A 20189-nucleotide genomic window follows, 5' to 3' on the forward strand; every position below is an offset into this window, starting at 1 on the left:
AAGGTCTCTTAAACAAGCGAAAACTCACATCTCTCACAAATATTGGGGAAGAGTACCTGTAGCTAGACAGATCATGGGTTCTAGAGATGAATCTACTACTCTTATTCTGCTAAATAACAGTATTAAATCAACTCCTAGCAACTTCTCATTACACTCACAGATTAGAAGATTTTTCCAGCATCATCAGTGAAGATTCTCTATTCATAGTAGATGAGGATTAACACAGAAACTCACAACTAGTCAAGATATAAAAAGATAAGAAACTTCTGAATGCTCATTGAATTTCTATATTACATTCCATCCTCCCAATACTCAGGATCATTGTAAAAGAGAGGACATGTTGTAGGGAGACCACTTGTTCGTTTCCCGGCTGCCCAGGCTCCCCAAATAATCACACAGAAACCATATTATTTAAATCACTGTTTGGACCATTAGCTCTAGCTTCTTATTTACTAACTCTTACATCTTAATTTAACCCATCTCTATTAATCTGCGCATCACCACGAGGTTGCGACCTAACAGCAAAGCTTCAGCATGTCTATCTCCGGCAGCGGCTCCATGGCTTCTCTCTGACTCTACCTCCTTTCTCCCATCATTCAATTTAGTTTTCTCCACCAAGCCCTATTCTGCTCTGCTAAAAGCTCAAGACAGTTTCTTTATTAACCAGTGGTATTCACAGCATACAGAGGGGAATCCCACATCAAGGGCCGAAAGATTATAAGAACAGAAGTTATTGATGGTGACAAGGAAACACTACTTCCAGACACAGCAGGGCTCACAATGACACTTATAAGCTCACAATGGCTGTGATAGTATGCACAAATCCTGCAAGAGTTCAAACCGGATCATATCCTAGCAAGGAAAGGGGAAGGTAGTCACTAAGTTGCACCACTAGCTGAGGAGCTTTTAGCAGTTGACAGTTGGGAGAATAGTCAGCTTTCTCTAAGAGTGTATGCCCTGTTAGAGCGACCATGCTCCAGTGGAAGATCACACATACGAGAATATAAGAAAGGCACAAATTGGAGTCTTTGAGTTTCTAAGAGAGAGAGGGGGGAGAGAGAGAGAGAGAGAGAGAGAGAGAGAGAGAGAGAGAGAGAGAGAGAGAGAGAGAGGGAGGGACAGAGAGAACATGAAGATGAGTGTATAGAAATAGAGGTGGTTCTGGAAGGATTTGGGGGAAAGGGTGAAAAGGATAAAAGAACACCTTGTATGAAATTATCAAAGAGATAATGAAAAAATAGAAATGAAATGAAGAGAAAATGAAGGAAATATACAAGAGTTATTACTCCAGGAAATATAAAATTTGAAAATTTCACTCCCTGGAATGATATGTAGAACAATATCATCAAGGATCTGTAAAACGTGTAGATACATGTGTTTTTCAAAATCATCACAAAAATTCAATGTATTCTAGTTTGTGCTAGTAGATGACTAACAGCAAATTTTCACACAAGAATGACTCTAAATCTTATAGCTCACCCTACTCCTGTAAATATCTTGCTTTGAAAAATAATGTCTTCAGGAGCTCTGAGGAGCTGGCTATGAGTATTCATTTTGTCTGCTTTATTTTATGAGTTACCAGATAAAATTAATTGCTATTCAAAAATCAGCATGAAGGAAAAAATATAAAATATTTCTTCTCACCAATTGTAGAAAATTCTTTTTTGTTTTATTAAAGCAAACATGACTTTGAATTGGTATCTACAGAAAATGCTAAATATTCATTATTTCTGTTTTCTCACTCATAATAAAGTGTTCTGTTCTTAATGACTAATATGTCTAAAGAAGACTCAATTGTTTTGTTTTTTGTCTATTGAAGGCTTCAGGTTATGGCAATTTTATTCAGATTGGGTTAACTGACAGGCACATATGTGTAGTTTAGCACTATCTATTGTTGTGACCATTTATGCTACAATTATTCAAATCTTGTCTCTAAACTGGTAATGTATTCTACTATTTACTGCCTTCTAGTATATTAAGTAGTTTTTTTGCATACCCCTCAACAAAACAAAGACATAAAACCCTTTTGTGTATTTTCTGCATAAGATTTCTAAGGTGTCTGGAATTTTCCGGAGGGAAAGATGCCATCCAATACAGTACTCATTGTATCTTTGCCATCTGTGTTTTCAGATTCATTTGGTTTAATTCAAAGATTAAAAGACAGAAAAATTGGACCAAATGGTGGAATAAACCCCTGTGGAAAACACACTTCTGCTGTGATTATTTTTTAGATTAATTGACTCCTTAACTAGCAACTGCACCCTAGAACTTCAGCTGTAAATAATGATTGATCATCATAATGCATTGATTTGTTTGGCCGATACAGGCTGGCAGTCAGGTTAACTGTTTCAGGTCACTGGAGTTAAATCATTAAATAAGTGTATATTGCATCAAACTGCCTTCTAAATACCAATGTTTATACTGTCAGCCTCAATCGAAGAAGCCCCTCTTTGCAGTGAATGAATGGATTCAGGGACTCATGGCTGCTCAAGATATTGAGACTAAGTGAGGGATGAGGACCATTCTTAAAGAGGACATTCATACTACTCTCTCGAAGCCACAGCAGCACTATGTAAGGAATGTACAGACTATGAAGAGCTGGATTAGAGGGCAAAATCATATGAAATGCCTTCTTCTCGGCACAACCCAACCACTGCAGCCATGAACTCAATGCAGCCATTTAGTTGTGCTAGTTCTATACAAGATTGTTCTGTCCACAATCACTTATACCTCAGAGAGGGCTCCTTATAGCTGAACCTTTGGTTATTGATGAGTTATCATAAAGGAAAAGCCATTGGCTTTGCTTATACTCTCATTGCAGAGCCATCTGGCTTCTAATGGATGGCACCAAACTCATGGCCACAAACGTCCCTGGTTAGATTCAGTGTGTCACAAAACAAAACAGGAAAAGAAATGGCAATTGAAGATTCATCTTTCAGGTCTATGGTCTCTTTATCTAAGGATAGTTGATTAACAGTACCAGGAATGAATTTCCCCCTCCTCAGCTTGTTTTATGTCCAATTAGAAAGCTGTTGGTGACTCGCAAGTCTCCAGGTCAGATACTTTGTGACTGGAGGAGTGGTAGTTTCCTGACATTCAACATGATCCACATTGAACTAACTCAACTTTTGCTCATCCTACCCAATGGCCAAACACAGTTCTCATTTCACACACATAATTGACCCAACTTCAGTTATAAATGGTAAACTGCCAAGGTTAAGAGTAAAAATAAATTCCCTTAAGTAATTATTATGATATATATAATAATAATTATGATGATATATATGGGAAGCCTTGCAGAAAACTGACACTGGTCATATCACTAAGAGATTTGTCTTACTTAAGATTGACTTATTAGGTTTTTATTGAGTATTTAGGTAGCTTATATTGGTTTGTGGAAATAAAAATCTGACTACAGGAAGGGTCCTACACACATATGCAAAGACTTAATAGCAAATCTTAGAAGTCACATAATTTAGATATATTTAAGACACAGTTTTGCATATCCAATAATGCACTTGCTAAATCACGTCATTTTATAAATTTCAAACACTTACCCACAGCTAAATGACTCAACTGTTTGTTTGTTTGTTTATTTAAATCACATGCTTTTTACTTGTATGAACATTTTTCCTGTGTGATTATAGTTTCTGTAAGTTTGAGTTTTTTTATAAACAGGCTATAAAATTAATATGAATACTTTTTAAAGAAAACTGTGTTAGAAATGTTAGATAGAATATAATTTATGTGACCTCTCGATCAGTTTTGTTCACCTAAAAGATCTATCTATCGCGAGACTGAGCCTTCTTATAAGTAAGAATCTAATGACTTATAGTGCCCCTTGTTGAAAAATTGTGCAGTGGCTTTGCCAGTTCCTCAACTCAGGACCTCTGTCCCAACTACCCAGAGCCTTTGTAGTAATGCATCACAATTTAATACTTCCCACTGTGTAATCATTGCTTAAGAAACACCTGTTCACAAGCAACCAACAGTTGACACTTGGGGAATTTTGGTTTTGTTTGTTTATATCTTTCATTGTTGTTGGTTTTTGTGTTCTGGGGGTAGTTGTTTGGCATTTTCTCCCAGCGTTTGAACCAATCGACTCCAGGACGTTTTCATGCTAGGCAAGCAACCCTACATGAAGTACTCTTCCATTAAGTACACTTGGGACAATTCTTAATGTGTTTTCTCAAAGCATGCTATTATCAAAATATCAGATTTCGCAAGTATTCCTACTGTGTGGTCTAAAGAATTTGCATTAGAAATGTATTTTAATGACGCATTGCCCATCAGCCACCTAAGCAATTGCCTGACACTCTAAGCAAAGCTAAAGGCCCCAATGGAAACAATGTGGATCCTTGAATGCTACAGTGATCTGCATGGAAAAACTTCACCTGTGGAGAGGAGGGACATCGGTGGAAAGTAAAACAGCATGAGCACAATCTCTCAGGAGGAATTCAGGGGAAAGAAATAATTCTAAGAATAAGTGGAATCATTTTCTTCTGCAATCCATTCATGCCATGCTCAAAAACTTCATGAAAGGATTACTGTAATTAATCACTATTTGAGAGTAATGAGAGTAGAAGATCTCTGTAACAAAATATGAAGAGATTTCTATTTGGAAGCACAGTAGAGGGTCAGACGAGAGAGAAAACTCTGTTTAAAGTAGACTGTCAAGCTGGTAATTTTTGAAGTTAAAAACTCTGAAGCCTTAGATTTCCTTAAGCAGTCTAGGCTTTAGGGAAGTAGCCTGTTCCTTGCAGGTTCTACGATGTCCTTCTTTGAAATGATACAGAAAATTCTTGACTTTAAGGAAATAGATACCGATCAGAATATATTGTCTGTTTTCAATCATGGCAAGAAGATAAATGCATACAGTCGCTCTGTGGCATCACTTTCCCAGGGAAGGAAATGGTCACCTGCAATCTTAGCACTCAGAAGCAGATAGAGGAGTGCTGTACAGCACAAGTCACTCCAGTGGACACAAAATGATGCAGGCTGGCTGAGGCTATATAAAGTATGAGAACCCTGTCTCAAATAAGGAAAGAAACAAATGTACAAACCAACAATAAAATTACTTTTCATTGAAACTGCTATGTTTTTAAATGAGAGAGGGAAAAAGAAAACTGTGATTCAAGAAGAATGTAGCAGGAGTTATTACAGTGTGTATGAAATGAGATCCTAAGACTATGGAATTAAATGTGATGGAGAATAAAATTGAATGAGCTTGTGGACAGAGGTGATCAAGTGAGATTGAAAACTAAAAGCTTATTGACATGTGAGCTCTCTGGCATGACGAGCTCTTACCGCCTTCGGAGGCAGTGGGGAAGATAAGGTTCCTACCGAGTGAGGTAAAACTGCCACCATTGCAAAGCAGAGTGTGTGTGTGTGTGTGTGTGTGTGTGTGTGTGTGTGTGTGTGTATATATATATATATGTATATATATACATATATATATATACATACATACATACATACATACAGATTAATGGACTTGCCAAGGTGAATGGCAGATAAGATCCAGAAATAATAATACCTGACCCTATTCCGTATAAATGTTTAGAGGATGCTCCACTGACCAAAGCAGTAAGAATACACTCATAAGTGAGTCGTAGACATCACTGAGCATCTCATTGCTCACAGTCCTTTCTAGACAATGTTGATGGGAGGAGAAATGAATATATAATTGGATTTTGCATGATTAGTGGGCATGACAATTTCTCAAGGTCATAGATTTCAAATGATAGTGCTTAACTGGCACAGACTGGATGAGTATACTCCTCTACATTAATAGCTAATTGGAGTGCATTTAGCACTCTAGTCTCTCAAAAACTGTGGAGATTCTTAGGATATATTATTCCTGGGAAAAAATTAACTAGATAACCACTCAGTATTATACAGTATATGTATATGATTAAAATAAATTAAATATGTATAATTAAAGGACTAAATATGGACAATTAGAAAAAAACTATGCTTCCTGAGGTAATTTCACAATGTGCTTATATTGACTAAATGGGCAACTAAGTTACTCTGCAGCATCACCCCGACTATTTTCATGATATGCCAGTCACCAAATCCTTTCTAGGAAGAGCATGCATCCATTTACTTGCAAAACAATATACTGGGGAAAGGAGACCTTGGCACATTTAAGATACGCCACTTGCAGGATCGGTGTTGTTATGGACATACAAAATTTTTCAGTGTGCGTGTTGTCATAGTATTATCTTGTCACAGTGTATCCCACATCACCTGGAAATGCTGGCTTTGTAGAATGATAGAATGGCCTTTTGATATGTCAGTGTAACTTTAAAGATAGACTCCAGCGAGGAGAAGGTGCTTTTTCTAGCCGGTAGTGAAATTCCTGATCACTGCTCAGAATTGCATGATATTTTCTTAAGAACTCATGGGTCTACTATAATGCAATTATACTATAAATATACTTTTATAATTAATTATAAAATGCAAATATTTATCTTACAAAGGTGATAAGAGTCTCACATTCCCCTTCAGAACTCAAAACCAGAAAGCCTCCCAATAAGCCTCACCTCCCACAGAGTACTTCCTGTCAAACAGAGCACTCCTGTGAGAAAAGCCCTTACCAGTAGGCCTTTGGAGTCACTGTGGTTATCAAAGAGAACATACAAATGCAAATCAAAGTGATAAGAACTGATAATGCCTTTCAAAGTTTATTGTGACTTTTTGATGGAAAACAGTCCAAACTTCACCTGAAGCAGAGACCTGAAAACTACTTAAAAAGTAAAATAACAAACTATCCCTCGATTCTCAGAGAATTCTTTTTCTCTCAAATGATGTCATTAGTACTAGGAAGACCCGGGCTTGGTTATAAACAAAAGTGCAATGATAAAAAGCAGGCATTGTGTGCAGCCTTTACAGTGTGGTTGAAGGGGCCAGGCTGATAGGTTAGTGACAGATTGGGATCTCAGTGAGTAACGAGGCTGTGACCTGGCTGGTGAGAGGGATGTTTGAAAGGAGCCAATTCCAACCTTGGCTGCCACAGTCTCTCAGATAAACTATGACTTTATGTTGTGCATTTGGAAAGGTGACTACATATGAAATAAAATCTAATCCTTCTCTTAAAAAAAAAAATAAAAACATCAGAATTGCGTGAACTCTCTCTTAACCAGAAGAAACTTAGGTCGGAATAGTGAAAGCTAAGAAAAATTATGATGGAAGAGATGGTAAAGAACTGCAATGAGATGGAGCCCATTAATAAAGAATGACAGATGCATATCTCAAACTGCTGTCTAAAAAAAAAAATAAACTGAAAACTGTGGCCACCTCTGCCTTTTGACCACAGACATCTTTGAGAACAAGAATGTCTTAAGTTTGACAATGACAGTGCCCAATGTATGTCTAGTGGACAATTTTACCAAAACCAAAAAAGCTGTTTTATTTGTTTTTGTGTCCTCTTTATATATGGTTAGTCGTGTATCCACAATTATTTCCCAGTAGTCAATTGCCCATATCAAGATTGACTTTTCTTACCTTCTTTGGATCACTGGTACAAATTTATCTACGCCCAAGATTCTGACCACTAAGAATTCTAAAATGTGCTTTTCATCTGTACTGTATACTTTGAGTCTGAATTGATTAACTCTCTCTCTCTCTCCCTTTCTCCATCTCTCCCCATTTGTCTTAAAAAAAAAAAAAAAAGAACTCATGGGTCTAAGAAACATTGGGTGACCTCAGTTACTACCATCACACCCAATGACCCACTGAAATCGATACTTTTCTTCCCACAATGCTAGGCTTTGCCAATTCTGTGACCCTGTTCCCAGAAGAGGAAAAACTTTTATTAAATGACACAGGAAGAATCCCATTAATCTCTAAGCTATGGCCATTAATTACTTTAGCCTCCTGGATCAAGAAACAACACATAAGCAGAGGCACTGTCCTGAACAGACAGAATATACATTTCACACAAGTAATTCATGGCAAGAAAGCAATTGAGAACGTGAGGAATGCTCCCTTAATCCAGGGAGAATTTTTTGGCTTCTCTTTTCCATGTTTGGTGGTAAATATATCAACTCATCCAGCATGACTGAGAAACGCATGGTGACCAAGATCTCTCCTTTCTCTGCATAAAAGTTCTAGTAACCACACTAGGAAAGGTGCCCATGAAATACAATATTCGAGGCCAAGATGTGAGGGTTCTTGAGAAATAGTATTACAAGGACATGATGGATGTGATCCCACCATAGATTCCTGCAGAAATTTCTTCCAGGAAATGAGACTACCCAGAATCCTAGCCTTTCTCGGCTAGAGCCATTATATCTCCCACATAGCTCTGAGTAATTATTTTAATTGAAAGCCTGATTTCCTGCTCAAGATCGCAGCTCTTATTCTTCTTGCTGCTGAAAGTATTGCAGCTAATGATCATCAACAAATTCCCTTTCTAGTTATCATTGCAATCCAAGCAGTGCTTGTGCTTTCAAAGGTCCTATATCCTTGTGGGGAAAAAAGAATTAATTGAACCCCAATGTTGGTTTAGAAGGGGTTACCCAGTTCAGTTACTATAGCAGCATATCTCCTTGTTCCTTATTTCTGACACCTACCTATGAAAAATATTTTTATTCAGTATTCAGTAGTATATAAATTATAAATTAAAGAGAATATATACCAAAATATATATTAAGATATGTCAAAGTGATATATGTGTATTACTTAAACAGTATGTACACATAGCATATACTCAGAATACACATATATACTTACATATGCATAAGTATTTGTAACCTACTTCTAATATTTGATTTGCTTACACACATCTTACTCAGGATTGCTGATTTTCACTTCAAAGAGAAAAAATTCATGGGTTTTTCCAGTAGAAACTATGCCAATGAACTCTTTAAAAAGCTGTTATTCCAAGATTAAATTCTTAGAAGGCTAGTGACCCATGACTTAAATTGCATGCAGACCAGGATAAAGGATGTATAAATGGGTGTTCATATCTAGGCCATTACTATCCGAGCCTGAGCACATCACCCCCAAACAAGAAAAGACCTAGGAATACATCTGAAAGGGGGTACTAGAAAAGATAACCCTATTATTTAGGTTGGATATCAATGTCCCCTTAGGCTCCTGTGTTTGAACACTTGTTCCCAGCTGATGGCACTGCTCAGGGAAGTTGTGGTAGCTTTAAGAGGTTGAGACTTTCTGGAGAAACTATATCAGTAGGGGCAGGCTTTTCCAGTTTTATATATTATAGCCTCCTCTCACTTCTTAGTCTCTCTCTGCTTACCATGAGTGAATGAAATGTCATCAGTTTGCTCTCTATGAGTCAGGAAAGCCTCATATTCCTGCTCCATGATAAACAGTGTCCTGTCTGGAACTCTAAACTCTCCTAAGAGGATTTTGTTAGTGTGTTTCATCATAACGATACAAACGAAAGCAATAAAGCTATTAACTATTCAGAGTGTGAGGAGCCGCCATGATTATGTCATCAGCCCATGGTTACCACCGAATTCTGAGGGAAACACTTTTAACAAGAAAGAAATAAAATGTGCACAATCACAAACACCTACTTCCTTATTCAAGTGACTAAACTGAATTCAGTTCACCAGTCTGCTGTTGGATTAGGTTTCTGTGAAGAGCTAATCATTATGTGAATATGTCATAGGATTGGGAATCCCCCAAATCCCAGCTTGTTAAGATCAGACAGCATAGTGTCTGCATGGACAGCAGAGTGAGTTTGATCTGACAGTCCTTAATCTTTCACAGAAAGCAGCAGTTGTTCTGTAAATCTACGGTACTAAAATTAGAGGTCTGTGAGGTAACTGTGAAAAGATGCTAATGTTGGAAGAAATCTAAGAGAAAAGAGAAAAATCTTAAAACGTTGCAAAATGAGAAATCAAAGTGGGACTGTCATGTAATTCATATTTTTTAAAAGACTAAATTGAGAAATTTTGCATTCTGCCATCTTTTTCTCCCTCCATCACTAGCCATAACTTCACTACTAGTATCGGGGTTTTATTATTTTATACATCAAACAAATCTTTCCTTAGGAGCTGTGACTTTTTAAACATGACATGTCCCATATGCTCACATCCTTCTTTATTTTGCATATGTACACACTGTAGCTTTTCTCCAGGCTTGCACTTGTCATCTGGAGTCTTTGATAGCCGAAACAAATGGCCAAATGCCTCATTCGTACTTATTCATAATGAGTTGAGAGCATATAGGGTCATGAGATAAAGGCTAGAAAAACCATGGAATCAATGGCAGTTATTAAGTAAAGACCCTAATACTAACTGATAGATATTGATAGTAAAAGCTAAATTGTGTTGACTGTTTACCGTGTGCCTATGTTTTGTTTTTAATTAATTCTTCTCTCATATATTGCATCTCAACTGCAGTTTCCCCTCTCTCCACTCTTCCCAGTTGCTTCCCTTACCCCCCCTCCACAGATTTACTCCTCCTCCAATTCCTTTCAAAAAAGAACAAGCCTATCAGGAATTTCAACCAAATATGGGATAAGAAGTTACAGTAAGAAAAGGCATAAACCTTCATATCAAGACTGTACAAGATAACCCAGTAGGAGGAAAAGGGTCCCAAGAGCAGGCAAAAGAGTCAGAGACACCTCCACTCCCACTGTTAGGAGTCCCACAAGAACACCAAGCTAAACAATCGTAACATATATGCAGAGGAACTAGCACAGACCTATGCCAGCTCTAGAATTGCTGCTTCATTCTGTGGGCACTTATGAGCCCTGCTTAGTTGATTCTGTGGGTCATGTTCTTAGGGTATCATTGACCTCCCTGGGTCCTACAATCCTCCCTCTGCCTCTTCCTTGGGCGGTCCCCAACATACAACCCACCCAGAAGTTCTGTGCCACCATTATCCCAATACATCCTGCTGGATGGTTCTGAGGCTGAGTTGTTGTCTTAATCCCTGCACTGGAAGCCTTGCCTGGTTATAGAAGATGGCTGGTTCAGGCTCTATATCACCCATTGCTAGGAGTCTTCGCTAGTCTCCACTCATAAGATCCAGGATGTTTCCACTGCACTAGGTTTCCACATCACTGCCCAATACCTGACAATTCAGCTCATTTCTCCCAGTATTCTCTCCCCCAATACTCTCTACCTGGTCCCCGTGATTCGCATCCCCAACTATCCCCTCAGTTCACTTGTAAAATCTATTCTATTTCCCCTTCCCAGGGAGATTTGTGCATAAGACTTTGATCCCTCCTTTCTATTTAGCCTCTCCAGATCTGGTGATTATAGCATGATTATTTTTTACTTAACAGATAATATCCACTTATGAGTGAGTACATACCATGTTTGTCTTTTGGGATCTGGGTTACCTCACTCAGGATGAGTTTTTCTAGTTTTAACCATTTGTATGCCAATTTCATGACACCCCAGTTGTGTAAATGTACCACATTTTTCTTATCCATTCTTCTGTTGAGGGATATCTGGGTTGTTTCCAGTTTCTGGCTATTATAAATAAAGTTGCTATGAACATAGATGAGAAAGTATCCTTGTGACAGGATGTAGCATCCTTTAGGTATATGCCCAAGAATGGTATAGCTGAATATAAACATAGATAAAGTCCCATCTTCCTGAAGAACTTCCATATTAATTTCCATATGGCTGTACAAGTTTGCTTTCCCATCAGTAATGGTAGAGTGTTTCCCTTCCTCCACATCCTCACCAGCATGAGATGTCATTTGTGTTATTTTTTTTCTCAGCCTCAAATTATCTACACAATAGAAATAAAAGGAAAAATGCCAAATTTATTTTATGATGTCTCAGTAACCCTTATTCCCAAAGCAAAGAAAGAGAATTAAAGACCAGTTTCTCTCATGAACATAGATGCAAAACTATTCAATGATTACTCACAAACCAAATCCAAGAAAACATACATGATCAAGTAGGCTTCATCCCAGAGATGTAGGGATGGTTCAATGTAAGAAAATCAGTCAATATAATTCACTGTTGTAGGAGGCTGCTTGTTTGTTCCCGGCTGCTCAGCCCTGAAATACCGACACAGAAACTATATTATTTGCAATGCTGTTTGGACGAAAGCTTAAGCATATTTCTGGCTAATTTGTATTTTAAGTTAACCCATCTCCATTAATCTGTGTATTGCCATGAGGCTGTGGCTTTCTGGATAAAGTTCACGTGTCTGAATCCACCTTCTTTCTCCCAGCATTTAGTTTAGTGTTCCCCACCTAGTTATACTCTGTCCTATCAACAGACCAAGGCAATTTCTTTATTAACCAATAGTATTCACAGCATACAGAGGGGAATCCCACATCCATCCACTGTATAAATAAACTGAGAAAAAAAAGACTGTGATAACCTCAGGAGATGCTGAAACATCTTTGACAAAATCTAATCCCCTTCATGATAAACATCTTAGAAAGAGTAGAGTAGGGATAAAAGGAACATACCTCAACATAATAAAGGCAGTTTATAGCAAGCCTATAGCCAACATCAAACTGAATGGAGAGAAAACCAAAGCAGTAACACTAAAATTAGGAACAAGATAAGGTTGTGTACTCTCTCAAATATATTCAATATAATACTTGACATTCTAGTTATAGTAATAAGGCAATTGAAGAAGATCTAGGGGAAATATATTGGAAAGGAAGAAGTCAAAGTATCTATTGCTATTAGCAAATGATGTGATAATAAACAGAAGGGACTCAAAAAAATTCTACCAGAGACTCCTACAGCTCATAAACACTTTCAGTGAAGTGACTGGATACAAAACTAACCAAAAAATCAGTAACTGTTCTATATGCCAATGCCCATGTTTTATGAGCTCTCTCATTTATTAATCCTCAGATCACCTGAATAATATGTATCATTTTACTGAAAAGGAATATTTCTAAAGTTAAATAGTCTTTCAAAGTTATACAGCTGAAAGAATGCTCAGTGGGTTGTGATGGTCATTAATAGTAAGTGTTTGCATCATTCCTAAGAGTCTATCCTGGTTGAGTTCAGTTTTAGTGTTTTGATCTCTCTCTCTCTCTCTCTCTCTCTCTCTCTCTCTCTCAACTTTTTTGAGATTTTAATCACAACACTTCTCCCTTTGCTTTCTTCTCTTCCAAGACTCCCATATAACTTTCCCCACTCTCTTTCAAGTTCATGGCCTCCTTTCTCATTTATTGTTTTAATTGAATATATTCATGCATGAAATAACAATTAATGTATGTACATAGGTGTGTGTTTCTAAATATAACTTATTGAGTACATATAATATTAGTATTGTGTATTTTTAGGGCTGGCCATTTAGATTTTGTTCAATTTCCTGAAATCTTATCTAAGTGGATTCTGGCAAGGAAACTAAAAAAAAAAATGTAAGAACTTCTGTACTATCTTAACAAATCTGAAGAAACTGTCAAATTTTAAGATTTTAGCTTGAAAATTCCTTTGTTATTGAGTTTGGTAAGCTTAATCATGTACTTATAGCACCACCATCAGTAGAAGCTTGCATCATTGTTCAGGGCATAAGTTTGCAATAGTTTAGAAGATGTACATCTTGTAATGTCCCTTGCTTATTTTTATTTTTTCTAGACTTGGATGATCCTGTAGTAACTGTTCATCAAAGCATAGGTGAAGCTAAAGAACAATTTTACTATGAGAGAACAGTGTTTCTCAGATGTGTGGCCAATTCTAACCCGCCTGTGCGCTACAGCTGGAGACGTGGCCAAGAGGTTTTGCTTCAAGGATCTGACAAAGGAGTGGAGATTTATGAGCCCTTCTTTACCCAGGTAAGAGACTAGGAACGCTGTTCCTACCCTAACAACAAAATTATAGCTATTTGAAAAGATTATTCTCCTTATCTACTCTTTTATAAAACAATATATGCTTGATTGAAAGACCAGAACACCAAGATATAAAAGACAATTAGTTTTTTAAGTGTTAGTTAAATCTGAAATGCCGATTCCTGAAGTCATATTTTTCATCCATATGCTTACCTCGGTGTCCTTTTAAAAACCTTGCCTATACACTTCACTGATAAATTTGATTGAAAACATTTTAAAGCAACAATTGTAATTTTCCAACTTGTAATGACAAACTTAAATTATGCCTTTTTCTTTAATCACTATGATTACATACACACACATATATATACATATATATATATACATATATATACATATATATATATATGCATGGATAACCACCAATCTATATGTTAATAAATACATGATGTGCCTGTGTAGTGTTGCTTGTATGTTTATGTTTTCAGGGCTGAGCACTTGATATTGGATCACCAATCAGGAGACTTACCACTGTAGAAGTTTATTTCTCCCTCTCCCACTAGTCATTAATTGCCTTTACCTCTTACCCAAGTGTGGGGCCAATGAAATTTCCCCCTTCTACACTAGCATGCTATTATTGTTCTCTTTGTTTGAGTGTTGTGTAGACAACCATGTCAAATCATGGGAATAGCTTGCCTTTCATTTCCTTTTTATGATTTTTATTGAACTATATATTCTTCTATGCTCCCCTACCTTCCTTTTCCATACCCTTCTACCCTTTCCCATGGCTCCCATGCTCACAATTTACTCAAGAGATCATGTATTTTGCTACTTCCCATTTAGATTAGATCCATGTATGTCTTTCTTAGGGTTCTCTTTGTTGTCTAGGTTCTCTGGTATCATGAACTGTAGGCTGTATTTTCTTTGTTTTATGTCTATATGCCACTTATCAGTGAGTACATATGATATTCATGTTTCTGGGTTTAGGTTACCTCACTCATTATGATGTTTTCTAGATACATCTATTTGCCTGCAAATTTCAAGATGTCATAATTTTTTTCTGCTGTGTAGTACTCCATTGTGTAAATGCACCACATCTTCCTTATCTATTCTTCAGTTCAGGGGCATTTAAGTTCCCCAAATGCTTTTCATTTCCGAGATACAGCTCACAGCTGACTTCTTCTTCATCCTCTGACTCTCTCTGCCCTTCTTCCACATGTTCCATGAACCTTGGGTGTGAGTGTTGAGTTATAGATTTATCAACTGGGCCTAAGTATCCCATGTCAGTAGTTCTCTGCAATTTCACTAGCTGTGGTTTTCTGTAATGGTCTCTGTCTCCTTCAAAGAGATGCTTCTTTGAACTAGACATATTGGTGAGTATAAGTATTTACAATGAAGTTGGAAGCTTTAGTGGTTTAATTAAGTGGCAGTGGAAATTTCTTCTCAAAGATTTATGACCTCACTATCTCAGAGTAGTTGGCTATTTCAGTTACCATTTGTGGTAAGGAAGTAGACAAGTGTTGATTATCTCCAACTTATGAATGCCACTGTTGTACTTATGGATATCTTGCTGTAGTGGTCATTATTCTGGCTTATAGGCATCACACCTGGATAGGGCTACTGGTTGTTTTCTCCCTTGGTAGATTACATAGTAATTTCATATCCTATGAAAGCTAGCAAGAAAGATGCTTTCCAATGAGACCTAGCTAAATTCCTCATAGTAATGTGTCCAACGTACATTGAGTCTTCAGTAATAGAGACCTATATTTAGTTTCCAGGAAGAAACCATGAGAAACAGCAATAACCTATGTTGTCTGGGGAATATCTTGGATGCCTCTGACCAAAAACTGGAAAAGAGGTTTATCATGTCTAGGACTGAGATTTTTCTTAGTCTATTGAGAAAAAAATGTATAGATTTTCTTAGTCTTGGAGAGAGGGAGTATTATCTCTAATTAGTATAGCTTCATTTAAACTGCATACATATGTATATACATACACTTGTATGCACATACAATTTAATCCAACAAAATAAGTTCTATAAAATTTCTTATGAAGAAATGCTGACTTAAGCCATGTACTCTAATGGAAGGTTATGGGATTCGTCCTTGACTGGGTCATACTTGTTTGCTTTACTGCAGGCATCACAAAAGCCAATGACTGAAACTAGTATGGCAAAGAGACTCTGTGACGCTGCCTGGGAGAGTGAGCTAAGATCTGATAACTCCTGCAGAGAACAGAATGTGCACACACACTCTTTAGAAAGTAGCAACTGCCACTGCCCTGTGTCTTTTTTTAATCTTTTAGTTTTTTAAAGATTTATTTTATTTATTATGTATACAACATTCCTTCCATGTATGCTTGCATGCCAGAAGAGGGCCCCAGATCTCATTATAGATGGCTGTGAGCCACTATGTGGTTGCTGGGAATTGAACTCAGGACCTCTGGATAAGTAGTCAGTGCTCTTAACCTCTGAGCCATCTCTCCAGCCCTGCCCTGTGTCTTTATTTGAACCCTGGACTACCATTTTTGAAATTCTGCTTGAATCCAAAGATTATGGAGGATTGATCCTGTGGCAAATAATAGTTTTATATGACTTTACAATACTTCTTCAAAATTATGCTAACTGGTGAAAATTAGAGTAGATTGAGACATTTGGGTCTAATTCTAACTTTCAAATGCATGTTCATAATACAGAAAAAAAGTGATAAGGAGAACATTTTTATCTACGAGTCTACTTAACAGTCACTAACACCCTCATTTGTAGCTGTCAATTGCCAAAAGAAAATTGAAAGTACTGTGATTTTGGAGCCATCTTGTAATGGAAAGCAATGTAATTGATTAAGCTTACTTATTTTACTATGATAACATTTTCTCAGTTTTAATTTACAAATGTATTGAGCTGTTTTTCTCAGCATTAGAAGGTAAAGCAAAATGTATACTCTAATTGTACAGAACTTTATGGTTGAGATAAGACCACCAATTATTTATCTAACTATCATTGTTGCTTTTGAGTTAAAACTAATTATATGTTATAGACGTAAAATATTACCAAGGTCCATATTTTCCTTGTGTGATGACTGTGCTCTTTCATGTTGTTATTCTTTTTTATGATCACATATGTATCTTCCTTCTATTAGCTTCTAGAGACATTTTTCCATTGACTGCTAAGAATACTTTATGGTTAACAATCTTTAAATATTAACAAGTTTTATATTAAAATATGTCTTGATTCATGCTCTGATCTTACAACAACAATCTGTGTACTTTATTTAAAAACATACTTCTCACAATTTTAGGTAGGAGAGAGTTCAACATTAAGGTGTTGGCACCCATCAAGGGCATTCTAGTTACAATGTAAAAGAGTGGGGGAACACAAAAGAAGCACAAAGTCACTCCTATTATTGATGGACATACTCCTAAAGTAAAGAAATAACTTTATATATGCAGACTTAGACATCAATGTAACTGCCCTGCAAAGGTCCCATCTCCCAACACTGTCACAGTAGCAGTTAAATCCAGCTTCCTTTGTGAAGAACAAAGACAAACCACTGTAGAGTTCTTTAACTCTATTGTCTAGGACTTCTGTAATTTATAAGTGAGGAAAGATAACCTTAATTTGCCATGTGAAAAGGATGGGAAGATGTTTGCCAAATGTGGAGGTGTTGGGGCAAGGACCCCTCTTCCTAACATGGTTAATGTATAAGGAAGGAGTTAAGGGAAAGAGGAATGATTATAGTGCAAATAAAAGCAAAAAGAAGTTAAAATTGAGGTTAACAAAATGGTTTGGGAGGATGCAAATGACAGAGTAGCATCAGAAATAATAATGAAGCAAATGACTCCCTAATGTTATTCTGTGCCTAAGATACACTAAACAGTAATTTCTCTATGTGGAGATGAGTTCATTGAGAAGATGGGAGGGCATTCTGGGACAGTGCTGGATAAGGAATCGGATGAAAGTTCATATACTTTTAATGTTGGAAATTAAACTTCTGTGAAAGATATTAGATTTTCAATATTAATGTTATTCAACAATGTCTTGTTTTAATAAAAATAATTTCAGAGATGATGAAATGACTCTATCTTATGTGCCTATGTATACAGGCTAATAACAACATCAATTTGAACTGAATATTTATTTCACAATTCTCTGAGGTAACAAATTCTTATTTATAGTTTCTTGTACTTATTATATCCAAAATCAAATCAGCGAGTGTTTTTGAGGCCAATGTGAAATCTCAGTCACATAATAAGTTTAAGAGGAATAATTCAAATCTCTACTCATTTAACAGTGAAAGGGCAAAAGTATGTGCTTATATGTATCTGTATGTTTATAATATATTTGAGGTATGAATTAATATAAATTGGGAAGTATGCTTTGCCCAGTAGTTCAGGATAGTATATATGTGTAATTATATATGAAACAATATTTTTAAAGGTATAATATGTTTTTAAAATAACTTAAAATATCATTTTAGGTAATAGTTATTTTTGGTTTTTACTTTAGAAAGTCAGCATTGGAAGAGCCTATAAGCTGAGCTGAGGTTGCTCGTTCATTTCCCAGCTGCCCAGACATGATTAATAACACAGAAACTATATTAATTGCAACACTGTTAAGCCAATAGTTTAGGCATATTTCTAGCTAATGCTTACATCTTAAATTAAACCATTTTGATTAATCTCTGTATAGCCACAAAACTGTGGCCTACCGGTAAGATTCTGGTTGGTAGCTGGCGCCTTTCTCCTTTGGCAGTTACATGGCGGGCTTTTTTTTCATGGTTTATTTTTTTATATTTAAAAATTTCCATCTCCTCCCCTCCTCCTCCCCCTCCCCTCCACCCATAACCCCCCTCCCTCCCTCTCCAGGCCAAGGAGCCCTCAGGGTTCCCTACTCTATGCTAAGACCAAGGTCCTCCCAACTCCCCCCAGGTCCAGGAAGGTGATCGACCAAGCTGAGAAGGCTCCCACAGAGCCCGTCCATGCAGAAGAATCAGAGCCCAGCGCCATTGTCCTTGGCTTCTCAGTCAGCCCCCACTGTCGGCCACATTCAGAGAGTCCGGTTTGGTCGCATGTTCCATCAGTCCCATTCCAGGAGGAGGGGAGGAGATGGAAATTTTTAATAAAAAAAAATGAGAAAAAAATGCATGAATATCCAGGACCCTATGTGTCATAAGAGATACAGAATACTATTTTCCCTGTGGTCCTAAGGACCTCATGTAAGAAACATAAACCAACATCTTCACTGGAATCCACAACACAGCACCATGTAGTGGGTTTTAAACAGATGTCTAGTATACAGAAACAAAAACTCTTCAAAAGAAAGATAATTCACCTTTAATTGTTGATGTCTTACTGGGCTTTAAAACAATAAGTTTAAAAAACTGCACTTCAGATTATAAAGAAAAAATATTAATAGATGAAAGTTTCATTTAATAGCAAAATACTAGATTTCAGAAAGTATCCCCCCAAAAGTTATGAAACTAATTTTATGGTAATAGAATTTATTTGAGAAATGAATATAATTTTGTTTAGACTGCCTAAAGCCTCCGTTAATGAAATAAGTTTTATCTGAAATGGACTTTCAATGAAGAGGTGGTGTTCATTATTTTTTAGCATATAAAAAGCATGATGAGAGAGGGAGTGGTGGTAGAATACAGAATGATTTGGATAAAGGATCATCTAGAGTAGGCAGAACAACCTGAATCAGAATAAATCAGTGTATGATAAATCAATGGTTTGTGAGATTTAGAAATGGAGCATCTTATCTTTGGAGGCTGTCAATTAAAAAAAAAGAATGAATTAAAAGCACATTTATCATTTTTTGGGAATGATAACCGTGAAGAATGGATGATGGTTTAAATTCTGAGTCTGGGTAACAGAGAACATGCTAGTGATGGTCACTGGGACAGTAGCAACAGCCCGAATGAAAGTGAATCGGAGGATATAGAGTGACTAACCAAGTGTGAAAGTGAGTTTGTAGAATCGATATGACCTAGAAATTCAGCTTCAGACAGTTACCAAAGAACCTGAGATGAGAACAGAGTTGAGACATTCAGAGAGGAGCACGGAAGTAGCGATGCAAGGAAAAAGACAAGGGAATCCAGGGAGAAGGAAAATCAGATATGGTAGGAAGCAGAAAAGTCAACTTCTACTTACTCTTTATTGGTCAAGGATGAAGTGTGTGTGTGTGTGTGTGTGTGTGTGTGTGTGTGTGTGTGTGTGTGTGTGTATAAAATAGTACCTTAAAAAATAAAAGTCATTAAGCAACTCTAAGAAAAAGACATTAGAGAACCAGTACTTATCAAGAGGGGAAAAGAAAAGAAAATGCAAAAATACCCCAGTATCAAACATTTTAAGCAAAAGGACAAAAGAACGTTATAAACAACAACAAACCAACCAAACAACAAAAAACTAGAAAGAGCTAGAATTTAGTAATATTATTGCTGATTTTTCA

At 36.8% G+C, this 20189-nt stretch overlaps 1 protein-coding gene across 1 annotated transcript in view; it reads left to right on the plus strand.

The window, feature by feature from the left end:
* Positions 1-20189, plus strand: part of Mdga2 (MAM domain containing glycosylphosphatidylinositol anchor 2) — a 702900-nt gene that overhangs the window by 428504 nt on the left and 254207 nt on the right. The window contains exon 4 of the mRNA XM_038337153.1: positions 13548-13744. Coding sequence (XP_038193081.1) covers positions 13548-13744 — 197 coding nt within the window. The remainder of the gene's footprint in view (positions 1-13547; positions 13745-20189) is intronic.

Source organism: Arvicola amphibius, chromosome 7 (assembly GCF_903992535.2).
Source record: "Arvicola amphibius chromosome 7, mArvAmp1.2, whole genome shotgun sequence".
NCBI lineage: Eukaryota > Metazoa > Chordata > Mammalia > Rodentia > Cricetidae > Arvicola > Arvicola amphibius.